The sequence below is a fragment of the Misgurnus anguillicaudatus genome, chromosome 25 (genome assembly GCF_027580225.2).
Source record: "Misgurnus anguillicaudatus chromosome 25, ASM2758022v2, whole genome shotgun sequence".
Lineage (NCBI taxonomy): Eukaryota > Metazoa > Chordata > Actinopteri > Cypriniformes > Cobitidae > Misgurnus > Misgurnus anguillicaudatus.
The window spans coordinates 23,370,219-23,397,347 of record NC_073361.2 but is presented as its reverse complement, the minus strand read 5'-3'; the positions used below and the strand labels follow the sequence as shown (position 1 = coordinate 23,397,347).

The 27,129-nt window shown below is 37.1% G+C and overlaps 1 protein-coding gene across 4 annotated transcripts; it reads left to right on the top strand.

Annotated features, from left to right (window-relative positions):
* Positions 1 to 2,442: 2,442 nt before the first annotated feature.
* klhl24b (kelch-like family member 24b) lies at positions 2,443 to 26,638 on the top strand. 4 transcript variants are annotated; one of them, XM_055181770.2, is made up of 8 exons: positions 2,457 to 2,602; positions 6,210 to 6,255; positions 6,361 to 7,336; positions 11,204 to 11,388; positions 14,146 to 14,264; positions 21,227 to 21,415; positions 22,902 to 23,090; positions 24,173 to 26,638. In XM_055181770.2, the coding sequence occupies exons 3-8, from the start codon at positions 6,417 to 6,419 to the stop codon at positions 24,371 to 24,373; spliced, it is 1,803 nt and encodes a 600-aa protein (XP_055037745.2). In that variant the 5' UTR covers positions 2,457 to 2,602; positions 6,210 to 6,255; positions 6,361 to 6,416; the 3' UTR covers positions 24,374 to 26,638. The 4 variants fall into 4 exon arrangements, with proteins under 4 accessions (XP_055037743.2, XP_055037744.2, XP_055037746.2 ...); XM_055181768.2 differs by lacking the exon at positions 6,210 to 6,255 and having other exon boundaries at positions 2,443 to 2,602; XM_055181769.2 differs by lacking the exon at positions 6,210 to 6,255 and having other exon boundaries at positions 2,449 to 2,602; positions 6,364 to 7,336.
* The last annotated feature ends 491 nt before the right edge of the window (positions 26,639 to 27,129 follow it).

The following is a 27,129-nucleotide window of genomic DNA, read 5'->3' as shown; positions in this document are numbered from 1 at the left end:
TTCAAATATTTTGTCATACCTCTCTCAATAGTCACTGCTGCCACCCAATGGCCATATGCCACCAATGCACCTTTGAATTCATTTTTACTCACGCCTCCTTAATGAATACACAAAAATAAAATAGTCCCTTTTTCCATCTCTCATATTCCATTTGATTTATGTCTACATGCATGCTTTTGGATTTACCCCTATTGTGCTTTAATGGACTAACTGCAATAAAACTTGGGATATTGGAATGGTTACAAATATCACATACAACCAGAAGAATGTGCTTAGACAGCAGAACGTGTAGTCAGCTTGTAAGTAATGGTGTGGAAAGCAAAAGAAAGCAAACCGTAAAAGTCACAACACACAAACAGGAAACAGACTTTTACTGCATATTTTTGCCACAAGAGGGTGTAAGCCATGACTTATAAGTATGATTCATTTTGTGATTTGCTGTTTATCTTGTAGAAACTTTAAGGGCCCTATAACTTTACAATCCAATAGAAAATTGTTTTATTACGCAACATGTCAAGGAGAGAGATTATGAACAGACTAAGATTTAATTACAAGCAGTTTAATTTTTAAACTGAACATATTAGTGGAGAAATATTGCTATAAAGTATCTATCCCTATGAGTATGGGAGAGGCTAGATGCTAAAAATATTGTGCTGTACTCAGAGACTAGGAGATTAAATGCCTTTGTTAATAGTCAAAGCACCTACGGCAGTGCTCATTTTTATGCTTATTTAGTTTGGCCACCTGCCTTCTATTCTTGCATATACATGAATGCCACTTTATATATATACTTTGATGATATCTACATACAGAATTACATGACCTTTAGAAAGTAAATGAAAGGGACAGGGGAGATCTAGTGTTATTTCTTCATTGCAGTTGTTGGAGCTTCACTATTTTTAATAATATAATATCTTTGAAAAAAAGTACAGTCTTGGTCAGTATCTACTGAATTAAGGTATTCTTTTTCATTAAAGATTGCAAGTTAGGCAGTCAAGAAATAATATTATAACATCTCTAAACATGTCTTCATGAATCAAAGTATGAACATTTAGACTGGAAGAATTCAAAAGATTTAAGAGGGGAAGTTGATTCACCTGCTTTTCACGGAAGCCAGACGTCTAAATTGAAAGAAAAGTTTAAACTGTGCCCTTGAGCTTGAAAAGGTTTGAGACAGAGGAAGGACTTTGTCTTTCGACTCACACAATGAAAGCTGAACCTTCACCCCATTATTAGTGAATTAAAAAATTATACTTCCAAAATCATTAAAAATGTGTAAGACTGGGGTGTCAACGGCCCCATAAAAATATTTTCTTTTGCCTAATGTCATTTTTTGTTCTACAAAGAACCTTTAAACAGCACCTATTGTCCGATTCACGTTTTTACATTTCCTTGGGTGTAGGTGTGTATTAGTATAATTAACGATATGCAAAAGGTACAAACCCCAAAGTAAACGATGTCGCGAGTTATCGTCTCCAACGTAAATCTCTTTTTTTCGACTACGACAAACACACGGATTGTAGGCAACAGTTTACTTCCTGGGGTTGGTGATGTGGACAATACCGACATTATCATAATTCCTCCCGCTTGGACTCACAGCCTGTTAGCATTGTATTGTGACCCAATCTTTCAAATATGGTAAAGAGCGTTACATTTCCAGTTTACGTCAGAGGTATTCAGGCCAATCACAACGTACCGATTAGCTGGCCAATCAGTGACACAGAGCTTTTCAAATTTGTGCGTTTCAGGAAAATAGTGAAATCTGGAGCTACAAAAATGCGAAGTATGTGAAAAATAATGTGTTTTTTACCCATAAACCACATGAACACATTGTACTTTACCAAATATACAAAATTACGTTGTTTTTTAGCAATGAAATAGGTGCACTTTAAGTGAAAGGTCCTTTACAAAAAAATTATTTCTTAACTTTTTATTTGTAGCTAAGCTTAAGAAAGAAATAGTTATTTGATTTCCCTCATAGCATCGGTGCAAATAATTATTTTATTTTTAAGTGTAGATCTATTTATATAAAGTATATCTATTTAAATCAATAAACAAGGTAACAATCACTTACATACCAAAAGAAACAATAAACAATTTGTCGAACAAAATATAGCACCTGAAACGTTCATGCGTCTAACTGCAAAACAAAGATGTCACAAGATAGTCAAAACCTTACTTAGAACAAAAACACTTCCACGAAACTCCAAAAAAAGGAAAAAGAAGAAAATCTTTCATACGTCAGATTCATATCCACTCCTCCTGTGGCTGTTGAAACGTTTACAAACAATCCCTGGCCATGTGGCTTTCTGGGAAAACTGGTAATTGTAGTTTTCTACGCCTCTAACGTCACGGAACCATCCGCATTGACAAATACAATTCCCACAATCCCCTGCGCGAACAGCTGACCCAGTTTGTGTTGATGGCAATAAAGCGCCCAGCGGACCGTTTTTCCAGCAGATCTGTTTTGGGCACTGTCCTGGGAAAGAGATGACAGCCGAAGGGTAGACGTGGAGAGTTTCTTAGACTACTTCTCTTTTGTTTTTAACGATTTATATAGTTATAAAGCTCCCACAAGTAGATTTTGGTCATTTTCAAACAGGTGAGTATGTTTTCGTGATTAAATTACAAAATGTATTGTGTTTTGAACAACATATTTTATTTTTTTCAATTCTGTTATATTTTTTTCTATATAACAAGTACTAATAAAAATAACATCGTATTATATTTTATATCAGTCTTGTGTCTATTGCAATTTAAAGTACTTTATTTTAGCTCTTGTTGAAAAATATATTTTCTATGTATTTGCATTACAGCTCGGTTTAAATATGACATGCACAACCAATGAAAACTTGAAAACGTGTTCGTTTGCGTAAAGTATCACTTATATCCAGATATTTTATACGTAGAGATTGTGGCTTTACATAACATCGACACAAAATCATGATTGTTTGTTTTTTAGAGAGTTAACATAAATTCAAGGTATAACATGTTATTATGTAATAATTATTGTAAATTAAGTGATTTGCTATGACAAAAACTGATATGACCGAGTCTGTTAACACGTGGTGGCAGGTTAATTTCTAAAGTCTTTGTTGTTGACGCTACAAAAGTTCTGTTTTGATTCTCTTGCTGAATACGGAAGTGACCGCTAGAGGACAGCACAAAAACCTTCATGTTCATATTGAAGGTGAACTTGCTTTGGACAAAAAAGACAAACAAAGGGTTGCCAGGTTGTCATGACTGTGTTAATAAATAATAGATCTGTTGGAGTGTTTATATTATATGTTTGTCCCCCTATTACAAACAATTTTTTTCTAAATACTTACACTTTGGAACCAGTCAGTTTAAACTTATTTTTTAGCCTTATGCATGTTTTTACATATTTGGGTACTTATAGCCTACTATATTAACAAATACACTATTATGTATGTATGTATGTGTGTGTGTGTGTATTAAAAATGTATACAGTTGTGCTCAAAATTATTCATACCCTTTGTAAATGTGAAAATAAATGTGCATCGTTAATACTTTTGATCTTTTATTTAAAAAATCTACAAAAATCCAACCTTTCATTGGAGAATAATAATTTTAAATGGGGGGAAAATCTCATTATGAGAGAAATATTTGAAATGTCATAAAAGTGTGGGGCCCCCACAGCATTATCTGGCGCCCTTCAGTTTGAGAACCACTGCTTTAGAGACCCAGAATTTCATTAGGGCATCATTTTAGCATTATATAGTTATTAGCATCTGTTTAAGGATAAAAATGTATATAATATATAAAAATAATAAAAAAAATAAAACTTTATAATAAAGATGTATATGCATATATATTTTTACTATACACTTTTGACATTTTATGAAATATATTAATTTATTATTAATTCTGTATAATCAAACTTCACAAAAATAAGACTACCAAGCAACCAAATTACATTGTATAATTTAATGTTTTTGTTGAATTTTAATTTAACAAAAAAACATGAAATTATACAAAGTTGAGATTGATTTATATCATGATTTTTGGGGGCAAGGGACAGAATGGATGAACCCAAGGATGTGTGGGGCAAGGTTATTATAGTTTTGCTTTTTTAAATTAGTTTTTATTTTAGTATCGTTTTCAATTTTGCTTTAAATTTAAGTTTAGTTTTAGTTAGTTTCATGAATGGTTTTGTTAGTTTTAGTTTAGTTTTTATTTTGAAAACACATTTCTATTTAGTTTTTATTTTATTTTGTTTCAGTTATAGTTTTAGTAATTATAGTTTAGTTTAGCAGTTAACAGCAGCTAGACTGTCTGACATATTTATCAGTTAACTGAGGTTGCTGTCAGCCTCAGCTAATCTCACATGCATAAAGCGCCATCTACAAGTAAAGACTCCTTAAAAGTTTGTAAACATTGCAACGTCTCCGGGTGGGCAGGGATTAGTTTGAGGCAAAAAGAGGCGCGGACGCAATGCTGACAAGCGTAAGCTAGGACATTTTAGAAGGGATTTATTAAACATAGATGCAGAAGAAGGTTCGGAACTGTCTGATTATGTAAAGTTACTGACTCTGCGTGACAGCTATTTTTGTAAATTAACGCTGTAACAATTAGTTCTTGTATCTTGTTCTCATTGGAAACATTTTAACCAGGTTTTGGATATTTCCTACATATGAAGTATTTTCGGCTGGTTTGTGGAATTTTGTCAAGGCTTATTGTCTAATGTAACCTATCACTGGGCTAACTATGATTAGCAATGGGGATTATTTTAAGAGATCATTCAAAGGATGGCACACACATCTATCGCTGTATGTTTGTTTAACATTTAAGCTAGCTAGTGCACTGACGGTTGACTTATCATCACCTATAAAACAGAAACTTGCTGATTTGTACTAGATAAGACCAACACACCAACACAGATGCATAGATTAATTTACCTGATATGAAGTGTGCACTGCAAACACGAGCATTATTTGCGATCGTCTCCGTCCATTCAACCACAATTGTCCTTTTTATTTCTCTGAAGGAATGTCTGCCGGGACACGGTTAAACTTTTGATTTGAACCAAAAGTGCTGTTCCTTCTATTTTGGTTGCCAAAAACACAAGACGACATTTTAAAGTCAAGACCTCAACTTTTAGCGCGCCTGTTATGAGTTCTTCCTTATGTTTTGCCTCCAGCTAAAGCGGTGACGTCACAGTGACATAGGCGATTAAGGGGTCTATTATAAAGCCTGTTCAGATTTTCCGCCACGGGATGAGAGCTTATTAATTACGAAAACGAATATTTATTTTTGATAATTATTATTTTATTTCAGTTAGTTTTTCAATAACTTTTGCTCGTTTCGTTTAGTTTTAGTTTTTCATTTCTTATGAATTTTTAATTTTATTTCAGTTAACGAAAATGTTTTTTAGCTGATAGTTTTAGTCTTAGTTTCAGTTTTCGTTTACGAAAATAACCTTGGTGTGGGGGGGTCATGTTGCCAAAAAATTAGACAAACATATGACTCTTTTTTTTTCTCAACAGACCTAAGATAATGCATTTAAGATATGCATATTACAAAAATATGAAAATGTAATGTTTATCTAGTTTTTAGGCAACATGCCAAATTTGTTTTGTGCACATATTCCTGTGAAATTGCGCCTCTAATTTTTACCTTTACCCTACAGTAAAAAGCCTAATAGGGTGTTAGGCATGTCTGCTATTTTAAGCTTATTATCAGGTAAAACCAGATGTTTAAAGGAAACACAAATACTGATGAAAAATGTATACCCTAAATGCACTTCAAGTCACTTCGGAAGTTATACAAAGTTGAGATTGGTTGTCATGATTTTTTTTTTTTTTTTTGAGGGGGGGTGGATGTACCCAAGGGGGTATCATGTTGCCCAAAAACTAGACAAACATATGACATTTTTTGTTCTCTACAGACCTAAGATATGCATTTAAGGGTTAAGAAAAAATATTAAAATGTAATGTTTAATCTAGTTTTTGGGCAACATGCCAATTTTATTTTATGCACACATTCCTATGAATTTTTTACCTTTACCCTACAGTAAAAAGCCTAATGTGGTGTTAGGCATATCTGCTATTTTAAGTTTATTATCAGGTAAAACCGCATGTTTACAGGCAAGACACATACTGATGAAAAAATGTATACCCTAAATGCACTTCGGATAAAAGCGTGTGCCAAGTGCATAAACAAATTCTTTTGTCACATCTAATTTGCAGGTTACCTTTAAATTTAGGCATTTATCATCCAAAGTGTCTTACAACAGTGAGTAAAACATAGTGGTGCATCTTAAGGAGACAACAATATGAAAAATGCAATACTTGTGGTAGTACGTATGAAGTTCATATGATGTTCTGTTTTCATTTTCAGCAGAAGCATCTTTCTATATTGTCTACAGGGCCTTGGGCCTCACTGGTTTGACAGCAATGGTACTTATTCTGGGCAGAAGACTGAACCGGGAGGACTCTGGTGTCCGTGAGTCTCCAGCAGTCAAGCGAAAGGTTTTGGAGATGGACAGCAAGTCTCTCAGTAATCATGATGTGTTCGATTTCTCCTCTGGCCCGTGCCATTCAGAGAGCATCCTGCAGATGTTCAATGAGTTTCGTGACGGACGCCTCTTCACCGATGTGGTGATCAGCGTGGAAGGCCGTGAGTTCCCGTGTCACCGCGCCGTGCTGTCGGCATGCAGCAGCTACTTCCGTGCCATGTTCTGCAACGATCACCGGGAGAGCCGTGAGATGTTGGTGGAGATCAATGGCATCCGTGCCGAAGCCATGGACACCTTCCTGCAGTACGTCTACACCGGACGTGCTCAAATCACCACGGACAACGTTCAGTTCCTCTTCGAGACCTCCAGCCTCTTTCAGATCGCCACGCTGCGCGATGCCTGCGCCAAGTTTTTGGAGGACCAGCTCGACCCTTGCAACTGTTTGGGGATCCAGCGATTCGCTGAGGCGCACTCCCTGAAGCAGCTCGCCAGCCGTTGCCGTTCTTACGCACTGCAGAGCTTTGCCGACGTGGCCTTGCATGAGGAGTTTCTAGACTTGCGTAAGGAAGAGTTGGAGGAGTACCTCGCCAGTGATGACTTGGTCACTGGAAAGGAGGAAACGGTTTTTGAGGCAGTGATGCGTTGGGTGTATTTTAGCGTGGACCAACGCAGGATCATGCTGAAGGACCTTCTCAACCACGTCCGACTGCCCCTGCTGCATCCCAATTATTTTGTCCAGACAGTTGAAGGTGACCAGTTGATCCAAAACGCTCCGGAGTGCTATCAGCTTCTGCACGAAGCCAGGCGCTACCACGTGTTGGGCAATGAGATGATGTCACCACGAACCCGTCCACGCAGGTATGATACTGTCTCACCTTGCCACTTCCTTTGCCTTTTAGTTTATGGCCTACAAATAATGCATGTCTCCATTTTAACATGCACTGAATGCACCAGATGGCTTACCTTATCTAGAATTTCTATTCCTGGCGTATTTAAAAATATATATTCCAAACATTTGGAAGCTTTTCCATGAAGTCCACGTTATGTAATGTGTAATGTTTATCTCCATATATCAAGGCATGAGTCAACAAGTGAGTGTCTGATGTAACTTGCAGGCTTTTGTTTTATAACATCTGTCTGAGACATTTTAAAAACCTGTTTCTCAAATCTGCTGATGTGGAATAATCTACACTAAACCACATTAAAAGTAGACACAGGACTATAAGGAAGCATCCCATCCAGGATCTCTGTTGTTGCACATTGCGGAAAAACGTCCTGGTGAGGCTTGCGTACATTCTTTTTCCAAAACGCAAACACCAAAATACATTCCCGGTGACCTGATTCTGTTTGCAGGAGCGTGTGCTTTGTTTTTATTATGTCTGGTGAAACGTAAGTGGGAAGGAGAGGACACAGAACGGTTGTGTTTTGCGCTGAACTCAATGCGTGCTGGCCTGGGACCTGTCTGAACGTGATTCACTCGAAGGTCTGCCAGCGTTTCAGGGCTTATTGGTTAACAACCTCATTATTGTCTTCTAGAAGAAAGCTGTAACACAATGATTAGGATAATAACCCCAATCTCACGCAACCATCTGAATGTTAGCAAACGGTGAACTTTTTCACGCTTGACTGCCTGAAAGAAAAACGTTTTGTTTACAAACTTCACATACCATTGTTTTTTTTTCTGGGTGGTTGATCACAAAGAAAAATGTCTGCTTCAGACGAGTGAGTTAAAACTTTCAGACGAGTGTCTGTTTACAATTGGCAAAAAGTTGCTGTTCCACTTCCTGTTCCTAGGCAGATTTGGAATGGTTACCAACTGGAATTATGGGATAGACCGGCAGCTGGCTTGATCATTCTTACAGGGCGGGTGCAGCTGATTTTTTTTTTTATTGGCAACTAAATGTACTACGAGACAAAACGTATGACCTAAATAAAGAAGTGGTCCGATTTTGTAATACAATAATCTCTGGTTTTTAACTATCGGCGCATACTTCAAAAAAATAACTGCTTATTAGGCCAGAGGGTCTTATCAAAGTTTGCATTTAGGGACCGTAAATGTAATATTAATGACATCATATTGGTCCACAATTAAGATGCATTTTAAATTTGGTTACGCATTTGAGGCACATTTCATTGGCACACTTTTTCTGTTTTTATAAATTCTGATTTTATTTTCAGAATAAGAAATTTCTGAAAGTGTATTTTTGTCAAGGCCACTCTTAAAAATAAAGGTGCTAAAAAGCGTAGCAATGCCATGAAAAAAACCTTTTTGGCTCTACAAAGGGCTGTGCAGTTAAAGGGGACATAACATGAAAATCTGACTTTTTCCATGTTTAAAGCCTGGGATACACTGCATGATTATTGGCTGTCCCAGACGAAAGACTGCCAACGTGAAACAGATTTCTGTGATCGTGGCTCTTCATCGGTGGTCCTATGTCTTACAGTGAGAGAGGTTCAAAGATGGCCGTTTTCCTGGTCTTGCGTCCAAAGATAGCCTACGACAGTGTGTTTGCTGCTACGACCTGCGCACCGGTATTTGTGTACCACGAGCGCATGCTGGTGACGTTGCGCAACGTGTGACGCTGCTGCCGAAGCTTCCGCATCATCATCTTACAGTGTACATGCCTCTCGTACACGAGTTTAAACGATACATGTCGCACAGTATGATAAGGTAATGATCTTATAGGAGGGCAAAAATCGTGCAGTGTATCCCGGGCTTAAGTGATATAATTGGGTCCCCAATGCTTTTGTCAACCTAGAAAATGTGAAAAAGATCAACCCAGTAACTTAGTTTTGGTAAACCATTCCACACAAGCGTGTGAAAAAATAAGTCATTGAAATTTGGCTCCCTGATGATGTCAGAAGGGGATAATACCGCCCCTTAATCTGCACTATCCAACCACAGTACTGCCGTTTAGTACAGAGATCAGCTCATTTGCATGTTAAAGGACCCACCCAAAACGGCTCATTTTTGCTCACACCTACAAAGTGACAATTTTAATATGTTATAATAATAAGTTATCTATATGATATTTTGAGCTAAATCTTCACATACGTATTCTGGGGACACCAAAGATTTATTTGACATCTTAAAAAAGTTTTGTCCCCTTTAAAGCATTTGAAGAGCTCAGATACAAAAGCCGTTAAACGGCATTTGAGTCCAAAATAAGATGATGACATTGACAGAATGCCCTCGGCCTGTAGTATATTTTCATTAAATACCTTCACTTCAAATACATTTAATCCCCGCCTCAGGCCATTCAAAAAATACTGGTTTGTTGTTGGCAGAATCCGCTAAATGCCACGTCGATTTTTCAGCAAAATCCTCTTAAGTGCATGGAAGGAGAATGGGATGAGCAAACTTGGGACTCTTGGACCTGAATACAACCCAAATATGGCAGCCACATGAATTTCATTGTTTGCATATTTGGTGATTTTGCAACTAAGCCAAAGTGTTTTTTTGGTTGTAGAATTGGAGGTTTTTGCCATAAAACTAGCATGCACTTAGAGGGTTTTGCAGCGAAAGACAGTCAAATTTTAATTGCTGCCTAATAATCTTTTAATTTCCACTAAAGTGAAATTATTGAACCTAAACCAGTGCCTGATAAAAACACTAATTTACAAGAAAACTTTAGATGGGTTTTGCATCTAAACTCTTCATTTATTTCTTATTTTTTAGCAAAAAAGTTCTGTGGATGTTCAAATTTTGAACACAAACAAAATAAAAATAATATATGCATCATAAAAACAAACTAAAACAGATGATTAAAACTAATATTAAAATATGAACGACTGAGATTTTCGAAACGAGACCCCTGAGGTGCACTGCATGTTGACAAACGGTAAAGACTGAACGGATGTTTTCATGTTTGCCTAAACTAGCTGTAGCCCTGCTCATTTCTTTTCCCTACAGGGAGGGCATTCAAAGTTCAGCTCTAACTTTAGTGTCACGGCTCGTGCACTCTTTAACCCCTGATCATTTACACAGAGAAGGCAGTCTTCCGTAAAGATGATTTCACAGAAAAACGGATGGGTGGGGGAGTTCGTTCTGGATAAAATGTGTTTGCCTGTGGACTGGAGAATGCGTGTTGTGCTCCGGCTGTGCACTGGTTGACAGTGTTGTCCCTGCTAGCAAACAATGATGCCCAAAATGCAAATCAATAAAGATTTAACATTGTGGTCCCGTGTATAAGAAGCTTTGTTTAGTGCATTTTGCACTTTATTATAACCAATAAGAATATTATTGGAGTAAAAGACAACAATAATATATATATTTTATATGTTTATCTACATTTATTGGTGAAAAGGGGTATTGTGGTTAGGGCTGTCACAATTATGAAATTTGGCTGACATATAATTGTCTAATAAATGTGACGATTATTTGTCTGTTTTATTGCTGTGAATTAAATTCTCATACATTTTTTTTCTTTGTTTATTAAATAATTTTCACACATTGTTATGATTATTTAAATGAAATATCTGGCAGTAAATATTAATACAGATAACACATATTTAAAAGTAATCTGATACTGTCTTGTTTATACAAGCGCTGCAGCTCCCCCTTGTGTTTCTTAGAGAGATGTGCAATCATTGCGGTGAGCTGAAATCTTCGATGAGGTCACACAATTGCGATGAGACGATTATTTAATCATTGGGACAGCCCTAGTTGTGGTGAAAAAGTTACAATTTTGATCATTTGTATAAAAAAAACTTGTGTCCACGCAGGTCTACTGGATTTTCTGAGGTCATCGTTGTAGTTGGGGGCTGTGAGAGAATGGGGGGTTTCAACCTGCCCTATACCGAATGCTATGATCCTGTAACCGGCGAATGGAAATCCTTAGCCAAACTCCCAGAGTTCACCAAATCAGAGTACGCTGTGTGCGCGCTCAGGAACGACATTCTGGTCTCAGGTAACCTAAAAATGAATTTTTATTCGCTTAGTATGTGCGTTACTCTGTGTACATCCTGACAGTTGAATGAAAGCTGTAATTTATGATGTTCATTGAATCGTATATACTGTACGCTTTCTAAAGAAGTCTGCCTTGACCTTTCATCTGTCAATTCTTGTTGATGACCCAGTTTATCGTTTAGCTCTCAGGTGGTTTAATCTGCAGAGCTTGTTAGACACAGCAGGGCACCACGCATAACAGGGCAATTCGCTTTGAACTGTAAGCGGGTTCAGCAAAAACGACATGATTAAAAGAGACAGACTGCCAACTATCAGAGAGAGAGAGAGTGTATGAGCGAGAGCGATCCATTTACATTCGGCATGTGCCAAGCTAACACGTGTTTCCATGAGTCCTGATAGTTAATACTCTCTCTCGCTATCTCTCTAACATCATTTGAGTTCACTCCTACCCCAGCATGTATTATTTCTTTTCCTTTAAAGGAACAGTATGTAAGACATTTATATCAATTAATCATAAAATTGCCCTGACATGTCACTAGACAGACATTAATCATTTTCATTTCAAATACTTATATCATTGACAGCAGTGGTCTGGCCAGGATATTGTCATTTTAAAAAGTGGAGTTGCAGCCCTCAACTGATGTTTATGTTGTCATGTGTATTGGCCACAAGTTTTGTGATTGCAGTACCAGTTTTAGCCACAATCCTACATACTGTTCCTTTAAATGCGTTGTAAAGTTGAACGGGGACTAGACCGGATCTAAGGCAAGAAGCTGTTCATATGAGCTTTACTGTCATTTTGCTATATAGACATGCAAACGTAATGAAATGTTTTGCCTTACAGGACCATGCTGCTACACATTTAACCTCCCAGGTGAAAAATTAATACACTTCCATAGTGTACTTAAAGTGCTTTATTTTCGCACACTAATTTTGTACTTAATATACTAAAAATTAATCTTTAGTACTTAAGATGTTTTTAAGATCATCTAAGTGTACTTCACTGTGCTATTTTGAGACACAAATATGAACTAAAATGTGCTAAAAATGTATTTAAAAAATTTATTTAGGTACCACTTGTAGTAAACTTGAACCCATCTTTGTATGAAAGTTGAGTTCAAGTTTAATATACAGTACAGGCCAAAAGTTTGGACACACTCACTCTTTCTTTATTTATACATTTTTCCATATAACATAATAAACTCATTCAAACTATGGAATAACACGAATACAACTGGAAATTATGTTGGTGACTATGTTGGTGACTAAAAGCATCCAAAATTGCTGAACCATATATGCATGTCATTTTTTCAAGAAGCTTCTTAAATGTTCAATTTGGGATGAATTTTAAAGATTATAGTACAAGTTTATATTTAATCAGGGTTCTTATTGGCTGCTTTTTCTTCAATATTCAGTGTAAGTCATCTATTTCAAAAATAATATTTTAAAATAAAATTTAAGTTTTCAAAATAACAAAATTAATCTGTTTGGCACAAGTATATTTTTGTCTACAAAAGTAATTTTAAGCATTTAACCATACACCTTCATCTTAAATGATTTTTAAGATCATAGTTAACATTTTAGTCAAGTGTGTCCAACTTTTGGCCTGTACTGTAAGTGTTAACTAAATACATTTTTAATACAGAGATAGTATGTTAAAAGTGCATTTTAGTTCATATTCATGGTTTCTCAAAATAACACGGTAAGGTACACTTAGATAATCTTAAAAACATCTTAAGAAGTACTAAAGATGATTTTTTGAGTATATTAAGTACAAAATTAGTGTGTGAAAATAAAGCACTTTAAGTACACTATGGAAGTGTACTACTTTTTCACTTGGGCTATAATAACTTGTACATAGTCACCGTAATGAAAAGTAACCTAATATGTGACCCTGCCTATAAAATCCAGGCTAAAGCCTCATAATCTACTGTCATATTGATATAAAAAGCATAAAAGTTTCATTTCAATCTTTGGCATGATCTTACTCAGTCAATATTAAACATATATCAAGGTATTATTTTCACAGAATGTTCAAAACAGTAAATCACACAAAAGGACTTTTCCTCTACAGGTCCGATACTTATATTACACAAAATGTAAATTGTTTTAATATTTGGTTTTGTAACGGAAATAATTGGATATACAGTCTTTACACTTGCCTATAAAACATATTTTATGCCTTTAGATAACTTCAATAGGCTCTATGCCAAGCTGCACTACTTCCTGAACTTCAGCCAGCTTTTTGGTTCCTGTCTGCCATTATTGGACAAACTGATTAATCCGGGTGTGTCTGATAATTGTTGTTGTGACTCCTGAGGTCAGCCACACCTGGATTAATCAGTTTGTCCAATAATGGCAGACAGGAAACAAGGAGCTGGCTGAAGTTCAGGAAGTAGTGCAGCTGGGCATAAAGCCTATTAGGTTAATCTAAGTGATGGTAAATATTTACAGATAGGTGAGTTTCAGGCTAAGCAGCTTTGATGAGTTTGTTAACCACTGCTGGTCCTTCTAGAAGAACTGGAACAGTTTTGATGATTAATCGCTTTTGTTTTAACAGCCTGGCATGACTGCACACCCATCAGTATATGCAAAGAATGATTTTCGGTTATTTTCATTGCGTCATTTGATTCGGAAGAAATAAATGAGTGGCTGTTTCTGGTTCAGCTGGTCTGAAAACCTGGAGCCATTTGACCTCTATAATTAGTGTATTATATGATGTAACGGCTGGTACTGATTGCTTATGGTATCATTTCAGGGGGGAGAATCAACAGCAGGGATGTGTGGATGTACAACTCTCAGCTCAACATCTGGATCAGGGTGGCCTCCTTAAACAAGGGCCGCTGGAGACACAAAATGGCCGTCCTGTTGGGGAAGGTCAGTCCATCCTGCACTTACATACACCACACCATGCAAAATATCTAATTGTATCCCAGTGGTTTTTGTAAGATAGATAGATGCTGTGATGGGTTCTCATAGGGATAACATTGAAGATGTTGAAATCTGAAATAATGAAATGCTAACCATATAACTGTGTGAAGTTAGGATGGCATCATTTACACTTTTAACGGGAGGGTATAATAATTTCCACATCTTTAATTGTTGAGGTGAAAGTTTACAAGTAAAGGGGGTCACACACTGGCCACGCAGCTTAGCGCCGCATCGAGTCGCGTCTAGGACAACTTGGAGGTATTGTAAACCGGAAGTGCACATTAAATAGCGCGAGCTTTGCAGATAGCGTCTACTTCAAAATGCAAAATATACGTTAGCAGCCAATGTTAATCCTTAATGATTTGGGACAAATATGATGTTATTTGATGTTAAACTATGTGAGTGGCGCTTTGTGGCGTGATAGGGATTTGAACAACTTCCTGAGTCACAGCTGGGCGGCACGGACAGGCGCCACCTGGCGGCGCCGGTGTGTGTATACTTATAGAAAACAATGTGCTCGTTTTTTTTTTTTTTTAGAATGGCACGGCCGGTGTGCGATCCCCTTAAGACTCTTTTGGTGAACATTTATCAGTCATTTAATACTGTAATGCTCTCCGCATTTAATACTGAGTCTAGTGGCATAGATTCACAACAGACAGGCTGCACAACATTCTCAAAAACCTGAACAAAACTAGAGAGAAAATGCAACACAGCCACATTAAATTCAAATTCACTGGAAGAGCATAGTTTGCGCAATCCATACGTTTTTTGTGGTAAGAGATATTTAGAAACCAATTATCAACCCAACTTGTTCATTTGAATGTTTCATGTTTACTATTGCATGATAAGCCATTTTGATACAGGGTTTATTAACCCCAACATGCCATCTAATGTAAAATCCGGGCTCTGATGCTAAACCACTTGATAACTATTGCTCTGTGGTAATATGGTATAGACTTTTTATTGTGCCTGAGGGATAGGGGCCGACCCATAAGATATGTCCCAGGCCCTGTGAATTTAAGTGATAGTCATGCCACAAGATGAAGATGCTCTCAAGTTCCTCTGTTGTTTAAGGCCTGTGGTTTCCTCTGACCATGAGAGCCAAATGGGTGTTTGTGAGGGTTTCTATTTATTTAACTTTATAAACATAATCCCACCCTTATGATTGATCATCTGTTTTTCTTTTACTGTATTGTATTTTGTTTCTTCGTTATATGTGACCCCATCTGTGAAACTCATTTAAAGTAATTTTCTACATAAAATCATCACATAATATCATATAAAGAACATTCTGTAAAAATATAACCTTCACATACTTAATATTGTCTGTGTAAGGCCATGTCAAAAATTTAAATTTGATTGCTCCTAACCTCAAAACTAGATCATGAGACTTTAGCCTGGATTTCACAGACATGGTCACATTTTCTTGTGCATTTCATCCAAATCGCCTTGCAGTGCATTTAAGCCTTTAATTTCACAGGAATGTTCCCTGGGAATCAAACCCATGACTTTAAACTAGAAGTATAGTCCTGTTCATATGTATACACGAGGGTCTGCGTACAGTGTGTGTGACGCAAATTTCATCATCAGAATAGTAAGTGCACACTGTACGGGCACACATGGATTTTTGTAACCTTGCATACTTTGTACATGTAGTTCACGCATTCACGTACAGGAGAATGTAGTTTATTGCCCAGAAGATGCATTGCATTTTGTCGCAATGCGTATGCGTCGAACGTCGGTGTACATGTACGAGTAAAATAAACTATACTTTGCAAGGCTGTGCGTTGGATTGTGCGCATACATTTATATGCACATAAACTGACTACAGGTACACTCCAGCTTTTAGGGTTGCTTGCGCAATCCTCCACACGTACATTTATGCGTTTAAGTCTGATGTCATGCGCCGCTTCCGAGTTCAACTGCTCACAGATGTCATTGAGAAATAACAAAAAATTACGGCTATCATAATGAAAAACTACCAAAAACACCCAATCCCTAATTTTTATCTCATAAAATCTGAGATGACCAGACATGGATTTATGGACGTGGGCTTTTATGAATTATTAATATATTGCTGTCTTTGATTCTGGGAGTCTGAGACTACAGTTTACACATACGTTTATAAAATTTTCGCTTAAATGTGTGCTCTGAATAAATAGTGCTCATAAATGGCTGTTTAAATGTGGTGGCTTGGAGCTGGAAATGGTATTCCTTACTGTGGGTTCACACCTACCTCGTCTAGTTTGCCGCTTGAACATTTTGAGTTTACTCGCTTCATTCACGCGTGAAATTCTAGTCATCAAGACATTCACGTGGAAATTCGCGTTTTCTGCGATTCCGCTCGCTTCCTGTAACCATATCACTAGAGCAAGCCCCTGATTGGTTAACGCGCTGGGTTTTTTCCGCCAAAGTAAAAAATTTTCAACTCGCATGTTTCCCGCGGCAACGCTTAATTCACGGCATTTGCGCGAACTAGACGTGCGAATGAGGCGGAATCGCGTATACCGCACTGCGCTAAATGCCTCATTTGCGCCGCGAGACCTCCAGACGCGCGCCAACGCGTCTTCACATTGACGTAACATTGAAATCACTCACGCTTGACGCCTCTACCGTGGCTGGTGTGAACGCAGCATTATGTTACGTACACACCAAACGCGGGGCATTGCATTACTGGCTCTAGATTACTCGCAGGATTTAATTCATGTCATGCGAATTTTTCGCTCGTATATTTCAACTTTGGCGAAGACGCGTTTGAGGCAAATAGCGCGTGCTGTCCATATCGCGCCATTCGCATCGCGTCTTTGCATTGACTTTGTATGTAATCTACTCGTGCAAATCGTTGAACTCGCATCTGGTGTGAACAGCATGACTTGACATGCGCATTGACTGTTTCATCTGACGCACGTGCGGTGATGCGATTACGCGTCTGGTCGGAACTTTACTTCCGGTTTCTGTTTGTTTAATGGTCTGACAAGTTGCTAAACTCTTGAACAAATACCTCATTGAAAATAACAAATGTTTTGGTTTCCTCGGTAATCTACATGTTGTTTATTTAGCTTGTTATATAAATAAACTACTTTAAAAGGACTTTGTTGTTTATTCTTAGCGGAGTTAATGGAAGTTATGTGCTTTCTACGAAAACCGCTTGTTTATGTTGTTACTGCTGAAACCGTCTATATAATTTTTTTCTAATCAGTAATCAGATGAGTGTTCCTTGGGTTCAAACCCACAACCTTTTGATCCGCTAACACAATGCTTGGACACTGAGCTATACAGGAACACAGTGCTTGTTCAGTTTAGCTAAAGAAATTACATCCTCTATCACTTTCGAAGCTTCTCTCTATCTCTGATGTTTTCTTCCTGCCTGTTCCTTATTGCACTATTAAAAGATGATGACATCATTCATAATTTAACCACTTCCTTGAAGCTGGTTGACTTGCTCCGAAGCCGTTTCTTTCCCCAACTGATGTCAGATCAATCAAACATGTAAACAGCCAGGCGTGTTCAGATCTTTACACTTCACATGGTGTTTCATTATTCATATTAGGCTGATTTCTAAATTTCTTTATGACCACAGTTGGCAGGGGTTGAGTCTCTTATCTAGATCAGTCGGGCACAATGTTCTCACTTGTTGTGAAACATCTAACGCATTTAGTTTGTTACACATTTTTAGAACAAACTGAACGGGTCAATAAATTATAATGTCTTGTTTTTCAATGCAACGACACAGCCAACAAAAATGTATTGTACTCATTGTGCAATACGTAATTAACATGCACTGTAAGTTATATCCAGCTGTAACGCCTCTTTCCGTTGGTTTGTATTATATGCTTTGTGTTGTGGCTTATTCAGATTTTTGGTCTGTCTCTGGGTGTCTGATAAAATCTCTCAAATGCTTTGTGTTTCTTTCCAACAAAATAAGAACTTGGTTCACCCTGATAGATGATTTATCTATGGTTTGTTTGCAAGTACTGACAGTTACTTATCACCAAACCCCTGAGACAAGTGGAATGTTTGTCTGCGGATTTCTTGGTTTTCCAAAAGAAAAAGGATTCATTGGGATTTAAAAGTGATAGACACAAATAAATTATAATGAACATCAAGACTTGAAAGAAAAAAACATATCACAGGACTATGCCATTCTGATTTAAGCCATCTTGACATTATTACATTTTTTTTACAGTATATGTGTTCATTATGATAGTGTAATGATTGTATATAACTGTTTGTGATACAAAAAGAAAATGACGATTTAAATGAGGGTTGGCTTACATCCTTAAAGGAAAACAACACAGTTTTTCAATATTTTACTATGTTCTTTCCTCAACTTGGATGAATGAATACATACCCATCTTTTTTCAATGCGTGCACTTTAAATCTTTGTACAGCGCTTCGTAAATGTGTTAGCATTTAGCCTAGCCCCATTCATTCCTATGGCTCCAAACAAAAGTTTTATTTTGTGCCACCATACTTACTCGTGTAATCACTCATGTAACAGTCTTTAAATAAGGAAAATGGAAGTGTTTGGTGGCTTCTATATTCATCCCTGTTTGGAACCATAGGAATCAATGAGGCTATATGCTAAATGCTAACACATTCATGATTTTCAAAGATTAAAAGTGCACGAATTGAAAAAAGATGGGTATGTATTCATTTGTTTAAGTTGAGGTAAGAACATAGTAAAATATTGAAAAACTGTGGTGTTTTCCTTTAACATCTGGTTTAAAAAGGAAGTAGACTTAGAGATAGTTCACCCAGAAATGACTCACCCACAAGTTGTTCCCAACCTCTATAAATTTCTTTGTTCTGCTCAACACAGATAAAGATATTTTGAAACATTTTTGTAACCAAGCAGATCTGGGGCACCATTGAATCCGAAGTAGGAAAAAGATACTATGGAAGTCAGTGGTGCCCCAGAACAGTTTGGTTACAAAACACTTTCAAAATATATTCAGTTGTGTTTAGCAGAACAAAAAATGTATACATGTTTTAAACAACTTGAAGGTGAGTAAATGATGACAGAATTATATTTTGGCTGAACTACCGTTTAAAAAAAAAGACACACAGGAGTTCAGATAAGACTGGACCACTTTTTGCAGCATTATTTACTCACTCTTATTACAAAAAACTTAGCTTGAAAGCTATACAGCCTTAATCCCCATTCACTTGTCACTTTTTTGTGTGAACTATTCTTTTAAGTGTTTCTTCTGTTGATTTTTCTCCCAATAACTTCTATATCCGAAACAAAGAGATCCTCAGCACGTGGCTTTATGCTTTGTGTAAGTGGCGTGTTGCCTATATGTGTTTCAGCATGTTCGTGTCCCGCTACTGGTACGACCGGTTTTCTTGTTTTTTCATTTTGGGAAACATGTTTACCTTCTTTCTTTTGAACGGCATGAAAACATGAGGCAGAAAAAAGAGAGGACAAGATTTTCAGGGTTGCACGTGTTTTCAGATGAGAGCGTGAGGGTGATATACAAAGATCAACAGAAGTAAAAGTCTCGAACTTACGCAAACAAGACCTGAAGTGTGATGGGTTACGACACAAAACTGTCAACACTGTACTTTGTAGAGGTCATGTTTTTGCAATACACAGCAGTGAGGTTTTAACCACTTCCAGGCCAATAAGTCTGATCAGTTGGGTCGATAGTTGGCTGTTTGTTTGCTAGGGGACAATAAATAAAAATACTATTTACTGTATATTTAATACATTTATATAATTTAATAAAATATAAACAGTAAAACGATTATATAATGAAGTAAATTTTTTGTCAAGTAAATTTGAACAAGTAGTGTGTCTTTATGGTGGGCTTTCCACTTTGATGATCCAATCAGAGATGAAGAGACTGTATTTAATCATATTTAATAACTTTACAAAATATTTACTTAAAATAAAAACAGTAACGTTATTAAAAATTATTAAATACACAGTCTCCTTGTCTCTGATTGGTCAGTCAAACTTAAAGCACGCAGTAACATCATCACTCCTGACTGCTAAAACGTCCGTTAATTTTACTGCGCCCGAGTTCAAAGTGCTGAAAACTAAGTGCTCTTCTGCCATACAATATAGTTATAATTTTTTCTGCTTAAATCACTACATTTTAGTTTGTGCCACCATACTTATGTAACTACTCATGTGACAGTCTTTAAATAGGGAAAACATGGAAGTGTTTGGTGGCTTCTAAATTAATCCCTGTTTGGATCCCAAGGAATGAATGGGGCTAGACTAAATGCTAACACATTCACAACGCGCTGTACAAAGAATAAGTGCACACATTGACAAAAGATAGGTATGTATTAATTCATCTAAGTTAATGTAAAAACATAGTAAAATATTGAAAAAGTTGGTGTTTTCCTTTAATACTGTAAATCATCTCAAATCTCACTCTTTAGAGCTTAAATTATCGGGTACAGCGTAATTGCTGTGTGTTGACCTCACAAGTATGCGAGTAATGATTTGTGATATTTTCTAATGAAAAGATGTTTTTGTCAGCCTGTTTGGTTCTGGTTTGTTTGTTTAAAACACAGGTGTGATCAGGGATTTTTCTTTTGACGCATTGTCTTACCTCGTGCCGCGACCGCCGCAGGGAATGTGTGTCTGCAGTGATCCCTTGTTTTAACTAATTTGCGTTTTTGCATACAAAAGGGTAAACCGTAGTTCTTGTTTAACTGGATCTACATGCTCCGTCTTCCCTTTAAGTGTGTCATCAATGCTTACAACATTAAAAGCATTATTTTAATATATTATAATATTATGCAACGCTATGTATGCATCATATAAAGCTGTCCCTTAATGGGGCCCCAGACAAAATATTTATGTTGTGGCTCCTAAACGCCATCGTTCCAGTCTCTCTCAGCAACGGCTGTGATTGTTTATGCTAACGTATTTTTATGTTTATCAACAGGTGTATGCTGTAGGCGGATATGACGGTCAATCTCGGCTGAGCAGCGTTGAATGCTACGACTCTTTCTCCAACCGCTGGACCGAAGTGGCACCCATGAAGGAGGCCGTGAGCTCACCGGCTGTCGCCAGCTGCGTCAACAAACTGTTTGTGATTGGAGGAGGACCCGATGACAACACATGCTCCGATAAGGTTTGTAGACATTGACGCTAAGAGTTAATAACTAGGGCGTCTTAAAAACATGGGTGTCTCTGCATATGAAGTTACAGCATGTAAACATGACGTTTATTTTTAGGTCATGGTGCAGCATGTGACATCCATTGTTTTCCAACAGCGTCATCCTGGGACATTGCATGATGCTTCAGGCTAAAGTCTCAATTTAATTATGAGATTAGGAACATCAAAACGTCATATACTGTAATATCCGTAGCTTTCTTTATTACTATAGTAAAATTATAATTGCTTGTGTCCTACTGCAGTAAAACTGGGGTAGGTCTTATAAAAGTTTCTTTGTTCAACTTCAACACCTTACACATGTTCAAAGGTCCTCCAACAATATATCAAACTGTCCAGAGACCGCTCTTTTTAAATTACTTTTGGCTGACAAACAACAAGAAAGGGCAGTTTATACTACCACTACTATGGTAACTCCGAGAGCACATTGTTTGTGACCAAAACCGTATCAATTGCTTAGACCCTGAGCGACTTTTGAAAGCACCAGCCATTATGTACATGATGGCAGCTTGTTTACATTACACAGCGGTTAGAAAGTGTTTTTTCTTTGTATTATGGTCTGAATTTGCCCACAGTAAACAATAGAGAGATCCACTGGATGTGCTGACCGCTGCCCCCTACTGGAGATGTCATATTATGACCATCTGACCTGGATCTGTCAGGCCCGCTCTGAAACATTTTCCAGGTGTCTCTGTGAGGAGAAGCACTAAGCCGCAGATATTTTATTGGATTCCCTTAACACGTTTTGCTTAGATTCAGTCTTCACTCCAGGTCGCAACCTGTTCTGATCGGTTTTAAACTACTTTCTGGCCTTTCCCTAATGTCTCATGGCTTGCTTTGTGTGTTAATCATGTTTGTTGTGCTGGTTGGATTTTAAAAGGGAAGTCGCTGTCCTTAGGGAATTTATGTATTTGAATAACACTGGAGAATTTTCTACTTCCTTATAAGAAACGTTGATGATGCTGCCCATCTTGACTCCGATTGGCTGAAACATGATAGGGGGTGTGGTAGTCATGTTTCTATCCTGGAGTCTCCAAACGCAGATATGCGTTTCGCACAAGTGTGTGTGCTATTTAAAAAATGTGTAAAGCCCCCATTATAAGCCCCTATCATAAACACCACCAGAGAGATATTTCTCAGGAGATATTTGTGTCTGTAGAAGCTATTATATTTCCTTTTTTATAAAAAAAACAATTGCTGAGTGAGTGTTGTGAGTTTGAAACCCCTCTAGGACATCAAAAAAGTAGACGTCTATGAAGCAGTTATCAATAAAGGTTGACGAAACCTTCATATTTAAGATGACAGATTTATGTACAAGTCTTTTCTGAATGGAGTTGTTTTGTAGCCTGAAGGTTTCATATCGAGTTCTCATGTAACCGGTGTTTTTCAACCAGTTTAGTTAATTCATTGCAGATGTCATCTTTTGTGTGTGTTTTTCTCTCAGGTCCAATGCTATGACCCTGAAGCTGACACCTGGTTGCTAAGGGCCAACATCCCTATCGCTAAGCGATGCATCACGGCTGTATCTCTGAACAATCTGATCTACGTTTCGGGAGGTCTGACCAAATCCATCTACTGTTATGACCCCACTGAAGATTATTGGATGCATGTGGTGAACACGTTCAGCAAACAGGTACCAGATGACTCATTTAAAGGGATAGTTCATCCAAAAATCGAACTTCATCACTGTCATAATTTTCTCACTCTTGTGAGATTTTGAGCAATGCTTGTAACCAAACCGATCATGAGCCCCATTCACTTCCATAATAAGAAAAAAGAATACTATGGGCAAGGTTCCCACAGATCCTTGAAATCCTTGAAAGTTTGTAAATCTGGGCGAAAAAATTCAAGGCCTGGGAAGTTTTTTTTTAAATATACAAACATAGATACAGGTCATTGAAAGTGCTTGAATTTATTTTATGCAAGAAGTTTTCTGGAAAAAAATCCATATTTTTCCTGTGTAGAAAGTGTAAATTCTAGACTTTTTAAGCACACGTGCTAAACTGTTTACTTTAAATGCTTATATTTTCTGTATGCGAATGTTGATTTAAACCAAAAAAGTCTTTTTTGCATAGTTGTGTTTGACACATGAAAACGTCTCGGGTTATGAGAAGGGAACAAGACGCTGCGTCTCCCTTGCCATACTTCCTGCATCCCTGTAAGGTCGTCTTTGGCAATATTTCAGATAGTGATATACTTCCTGGTTTCCACGTCACCCTGTCTTTGTCGTTAAGCTTCACCATTGGTTGAATTTGATATACACATTCAGACGCACTTACCATTGGAGGCGTCCCCAAAGTGTCACCGCAGTGACACAGCGCGAGTTCCCTCAAAAGGGAACTGTAACAATGTATCTTAAAAGGTAACACGATGTAACCTTGCTCACACTTGAAATGTGTCCCCAGATTTAGTCCTTGAATTTGACGGTATTGAACCTGGAAAGTCCTTGAAAGGTCCTTGAATTTGAAGTTAATTAAGGTGTGGGAACCCTGTGAATGGGTCTCATGATTGGTTTGGTTACAAACATTGTTCTGATAATTGCGAAGGAAGATATTTTGAACAAAGAAATTTATTCAGGTTTGTAACAACATGAGAGTGACAAAATGAAAATGCATGAAATTTACATCCAGAAACCTAATTTTTTTGTTTATTTTAATGCGCACTAAAATAAAATACTTTTTATGGCTTGTTCTCTCTCTCTTTCTTGTATTTTAGGAAAGTTGTGGTATGTCGGTCTGTAACGGTAAAATCTACATCCTGGGTGGGCGTGGTGAAAACGGAGAGGCATCGGACAGCATCCTATGTTACGACCCGGCCACCGGCATCATCACGGGTGTGGCCGCCATGCCCCGCCCCATTTCTTACCATGGCTGCGTCACAATCCACCGCTACAATGAAAAGTTCTACCATTCATGACAGTACAATAACAAAAACACACTTTCGCACAGGGACATCGAGAAGCTGAGCCTTATAGATAAGGTGCCGTTATAATAAATAAGTTAGTACCTGTGTGTTTCAAGACCCCAGTTCACCCAAAATCCGTCACTTAAACCCACAAATTAAAATGCCTCATTTTATAGTGCAGTATAAGTATTCACATGGATATTAAAGCAACACTATGTAGTTTCCGTGTAAAAATGACTTGCAGCTCCCCCATGTGGTTGAAAAGTGCAACAGTGCCTGGTCTCAGACACTCTTCTGCAGGCAGGGGGAGGGACGGGGCTGTGTTTCCTACCCTCCATCGCCACTTTCAGAGTGTGCTTGTAGCAGCTAGGAGGCTGCTCAGGTTGCAGCAACAGTACAATTTGTCCAGTTAAAAGTTGTTCTATCACTGAAATAATTTTAGAGACATTATTTAAAGGTAAAATACTACATAGTGTTGCTTTAAAGACACACCCAGGTCATAAACGTACTGTAACTGTTTTGCATTATAACATCCTGATAAACAGAGATAAAGGATTGATTTGAAAATTTGCATACTCATCTAAAAAGCTCCAAACTGATTGAAAGCTGATTGGCTGGTGTATCTCTGGAGGGGAAACTGCTCTTTCTCTCTCTCTCCATGATTTCTGGCTGCTTTCTGATCTCACAGCCTAAGTGATCTGGGTCAAATAGCTCCATTTGTGATTTATTTTTCCATTACACTACTATTTCATTTTCTATATTGTATTTTAATGACTGTGTATGGTGTCTGGGGTTGTTTTTTGAGTGGGTAAATTGTATGATTTATTATTTTTGTAACAAGCATATTGCAATGTTGGACCCATGTATATACAGTATATATATAAGTGCGTGTGTGTGAGGATGATGATGAGACAGAATTTGATTTCTATGCAGGAATCACTTTACGTTGAGCTCCCAGGTGTTATGGTATTGTGTCCAAGACAAAAGAATGTCTAATATATAGTGTTTGATTTACGTATTCATGCATGCATTTGGGTGACATTAATTATTTTCTTTATTTTGTAGTATACAAATATGTCATGGCTATTATGAAATTTACCAAAATATTAAGTATTTTATAAGATTACTATAAGTTCTCTTCATTAATTTGAGTCGCTGATTAAATTAAATCTTGCATTGATTAAATATTGCATGTAAAAAAGGTTTTCTCATATTACATGATGTGAGGACCTTGTTTATAAGTAAATATTTTTGTGCGTCTTCGTTTTTAAATTATTTATTGTTAGAATCTTACTTCTTGGTAGAAGTCAGAAAGCCCCAACCAAGCACTTACTTTTTTGTTTTTAATATCTATATATAATATATAAGTATATAATCTCAGTGTCCCGGATGTAAATATAAATTAAGCCGTCTTCAGGTTTACTGTATCAGTAAGTTTTTGCAATGGTGATACATCAGGCCAAATGGCCAGTTCACATTCTCTGCTTCCTCAACACAACTTTAATTTTCTTATCATTTTACAGTAATTTTAGCTCAAATCTGTTTGCAGGGTACAGAATGTGATGTTACAGCTAAACATTGCATTGGTGTTTCTATGGCTCATGCATGCATGGGTTTACAAAAACAGCGATGTAAGTTTGCCTGCATTTTTTCCACATACTGTGGGAATTTTGACCATGCAAAGCCCTGCACACACAGATGCTACAACACAAAGTGGTTTTTCATTTTACTTGTATTATTTGATTGACAATTGTGTTATTATTATGTTCTTTCTGTTTGTGCAATTAAATGCCATTTAAGCAGTGCAAAGATGTAGTTTATAAGCGTTGTTCTGATTACAATCTTTCATTCGCTAAAAGCCATAAAAAAGAATGATCGCTCTTTATTTGCAAACCTGTTTTTAAATCCTTGTAGGGTATTAAATTATGTGTGCATGCCAAAAAAACGATTTAACTCGTATGTCAATACCCATTGTTATGGTGAGGATGTGCTTAAATGCTTATAGTGGTGACAGTTTTGGCGGAAAGAAAAGTGCTAAATATTACTCAAGTGCATCTTAAGAAAATACGATTTTGTGCCTTGTGGCAGAATAATAGACTCTTGACAACTAGCCAAAGACGTTCGGTTGTATCTGTTATTTCCTGCGCAATGTTGTGAGAGAGCTTGCAAGTCTATAGCGTGTCATTGTTTAAAATGTATAAAACAACAAATAATGAGCCTAATGTACATGCATACATTTTCCTCAATAAAGCATATTTTTTAGTATGGATTTGTAAATCATTGTCATTGTGTATTTTTTGTCCTCGCACCTCCATTCGAAATCTCAAAATTGCCCAACTAAAGCAGTGTTAGAATAAAAGGGGTAAAAAAATCACTGAATGGTATCCTTTCAAAAGGTACACCACTGCACCCAAAGAGTTAAATTTAGTGTTTAAGTCAAGAGGTACATGGTGGTACCAGAAAGTGCATTTTAGTTCCTTAAAGGAACATATTAGTACTAAATGTATACATAACTGTACCTATGGTACATACATGGTTCCCACGCGTCCTTGAAAGTTTGTGAATTTGGGGGAAGAAATTCAAGGCCCTGGGAAGTTTTTGAAAATATACATACATAGATACAGGTCATTGAAAGTGTTTGAATCTATTTTATGGAAATATTTGATCATCAATTGGAAAAAATCCATATTATTCCATAAAATTCTAGACTTTTTAAGCACACGTTCTAAACTGTTCGCTTTAGATGCTTATATCTTCTGTGTGCGAAT